The sequence below is a fragment of the Emiliania huxleyi genome, assembly GCF_000372725.1.
Source record: "Emiliania huxleyi CCMP1516 chromosome Unknown EMIHUscaffold_1493, whole genome shotgun sequence".
Lineage (NCBI taxonomy): Eukaryota > Haptophyta > Isochrysidales > Noelaerhabdaceae > Emiliania > Emiliania huxleyi.
This window is the reverse complement of record NW_005201098.1, coordinates 1-2691: the sequence shown is the minus strand read 5'-3', so window position 1 is coordinate 2691 and position 2691 is coordinate 1. Positions and strand designations below refer to the sequence as shown.

The window sequence follows — 2691 nt, the reverse complement described above, 5'->3', positions numbered from 1 at the left end:
GGAGGCGAGCCCCGGAAGGGTCCCCTGGGCGGGGAGGGGGCTTGGCCGAGGCTGGCTCGGAGCCCGCGTGTAGGCGTACATCGAGGCCGAGCTCGACGAGGCCGAGGGGGCGGACATCCTCCTCGTCAAGCCAGGCCCGCCCCAAACCCTAGCCGAGACCCCCTCTTCACGTTCGGGTCCAAAAAAGGCGGCGGAGGAGGAGGCGGAAAGGCAAAAAGGCGCCAAAGGAGAGGAAGAGACGTGGCCGAGCGCCCGCCTGCCCACGCCCCCCCTCCCCACAGCACGACCCGGCCCCCCGTCCCGACCCCACCAGGCCTGCCCTACCTTGACGTGGTCCACCGGTTCCGCCAGTTGACCAGCCTGCCCGTCGCAGCCTACCACGTTTCGGGTGGACCTTGCCCGGGCCTTGCCCCCCCCCCCCCCCTCCCTCCCCTCGCGCCGCTCCAGACCCCCCCCCGAATCCTCCCCCGCAGGCGAGTACTCGATGCTCAAGGCGGCGGCCGAGCGCGGCTGGCTCGACGAGCGCAAGGTCGCGCTCGAGACGCTGCTCTGCTTCCGCCGCGCGGGCGCCGACATCATCCTCACGTACTACGCGAAGCAGGCGAGCAAGTGGCTTATGGAGGAGCCGGACCTCTAAGAGAGAGGTCGGGCTGCAGGATACTCGCGAGGGTATGAGGGTCGCTCGCTCTCGCCAACATGGTTTTGCCACACGCTGACACGCACGCACCGTCGGGTATGGGTCGACGGGTATATTTGGGCGGGCCGGCCCGGCGGGGAGGGCACCTACGCGAGAGCGCGCGGCGTGGGGTTGCTGTTGGTTGTGTGTGTAAATTGCGCGAAAAAGCCGGAAAATATAATGCGATATCCGCCCCCCCCCCGCGCGGCCTCCGCGCTCGCCGCCTCCGGCTGCGCGATGTCGTGCGAACGAATCATCCACCGGATCCAGACATCACGAGCCTGAGATGTGAGAAACCTTATACCATTCCACCACCTCACACACACCCCTCCCCTAGGGCTAAGCAGTGCGCGAGCCCACCCGACTTCAGGCGAGACGTCGACCACTCCTCGGGAATAGTTCTGGTCAGCCTGCCGCACAGTGTGGCTGCACTCTCTAGACGCCCATCTAGAGGCGCGCGGCGCGGGCGGAGATGACTAGGGGGAGAAAAAAAGCGGAGATCCTAGAGCTCGCTGGGAGATGCGCGCAACCTAAACGCTAAAGTTGGGAATAGGGGAGAAGTGTTACTTTGTGTCAGTGTGAGGGGAGGGCGTACGCCGGCGTTTTTGCCTCGTTTGAAAACTGAACAGTTTTTTTCAATCATCGGACATCGCACAGCGCCCTCGTTAACGTATAACGTTATTAGTACATAGTAGATAGTAAACGCCACATCGTGCACCACACACGTGCTTCCAGAGGGCTCTCTTCTCACTCTTCTGGGCCTAAAATGAGCGTGAGCTGCCGGACGACTCGCTCACAGCTGGTACGACCGCTTCTCATAGCTGACCCCGGTGCACGGCTCCCTCACCAGCCCCTCCGCCTCGAGCGGCTCTGTGCGCGACTGGAAGCGCATGATGATTACCCGCCTCGGCCGGCTCGACCGGTTCGGCCCCGAGCAGTGCGGCAGCAGCGGGTGGTGCAGCGACAAACCGCCCGCGGGCATCTCGTACGCGACTGGCGCCGGTGCCGCCGGATCAGCCCGCCCGCCCGCCGCCGCCGTCGGTGCCCGCCGCCGCCGTCGCGACTTGCGCACCGCCCACGGCCGGCGCTGCGCCTGCGAGACGTCGACCTCGTACAGCGAGTACTTGTGGTAGAAGCGGAAGGTTGCGACGTCGGAGGCGGTGCGCAGCCGGCGGAAGGGGGCGCGGCCGGCGGCGTGCCTGCCAGGGAGCACCATCAGCCCGCCGCTCCCCTCGTCCACATCGTCGAGCGGCAGCCAGACCGTGCGGCACCGCCCGTCGCCGTCCACGTGCCACGGGACCGCCTCGCCGCCGCCGTCGCACGCGGGGGGCTTGAACGCGAGTTGGGTCGAGAAGAGGACGACGTCGGGGCCGACGTGCCTCCGGAGCATGTCGAGGAGGGCCGGCTGCGTCGCCAGCTCCCACATCCAGTTGCAGCCTCCGTGCGCGCCGCACACCCCCTCTGCGGCCTCGTGCAGCCCAAGGAGCCACTCGGGGTGGACGGCGTCGCTGCGGTGGGCGAGGGTGAAGTCGAACGCGGCGCGCAAGTAGTCGAGCGCCGGCCGGGAGAGGAAGCGAGGCAGGCACAGGAAGCCCTGCGCGTCGAAGGCCGCCTGGTGCGCCTCCGTCCAGCTGAAGCCGCGCGCCAGCCACTCCGCCGGCGGCGAGAGGGGAAAGGGAGGCGCGTCGACTGCGCAGTAGATGCAGCGTGGGAAGGGCGTCGGGCGGCCGCGGCAGAGCCAAGGCACCGCCATCGCGCCGCTGCCACCAGCGCCGCCGCCGCCGTCGGCCAGCCCGCGGATGTGGCTCATCTCGTGCGCCTGAAGCCCGCGCCGGTCGCAGTGCAGAGTCTCGCAGACGGCGCTCGCGCCGCGAATGTGCTCGAGGCAGTCGTCGACCAGCAGCGTCTCCTCCTTGCGCCAGCCGTGGGGTGCGAGGAGGCCACCGATTAGCGCGCCTTTGACTCCGGCGACGGCCACGCTCTCAGGACACTCGCGGCCGTAGACGCGCTCAAAA

General features: G+C 68.2%; 2 protein-coding genes across 2 annotated transcripts; one reads left to right on the top strand and one right to left on the bottom strand.

Annotated features, from left to right (window-relative positions):
• Positions 1-297: 297 nt before the first annotated feature.
• Positions 298-637, top strand: EMIHUDRAFT_78057 (hypothetical protein; the record flags this gene model as incomplete). Its single annotated transcript, XM_005786789.1, has 2 exons — positions 298-388; positions 474-637. Coding segments are annotated over 2 exons (255 nt in total), but the record flags the coding sequence as incomplete, so codon positions are not given.
• An 832-nt stretch (positions 638-1469) lies between these two features.
• On the bottom strand, positions 1470-2666 carry EMIHUDRAFT_252909 (hypothetical protein; the record flags this gene model as incomplete). The annotated part of the gene is made up of 3 exons (XM_005786788.1): positions 1470-1556; positions 1749-2327; positions 2535-2666. Coding segments are annotated over 3 exons (798 nt in total), but the record flags the coding sequence as incomplete, so codon positions are not given.
• Between the last annotated feature and the right edge of the window lie 25 nt (positions 2667-2691).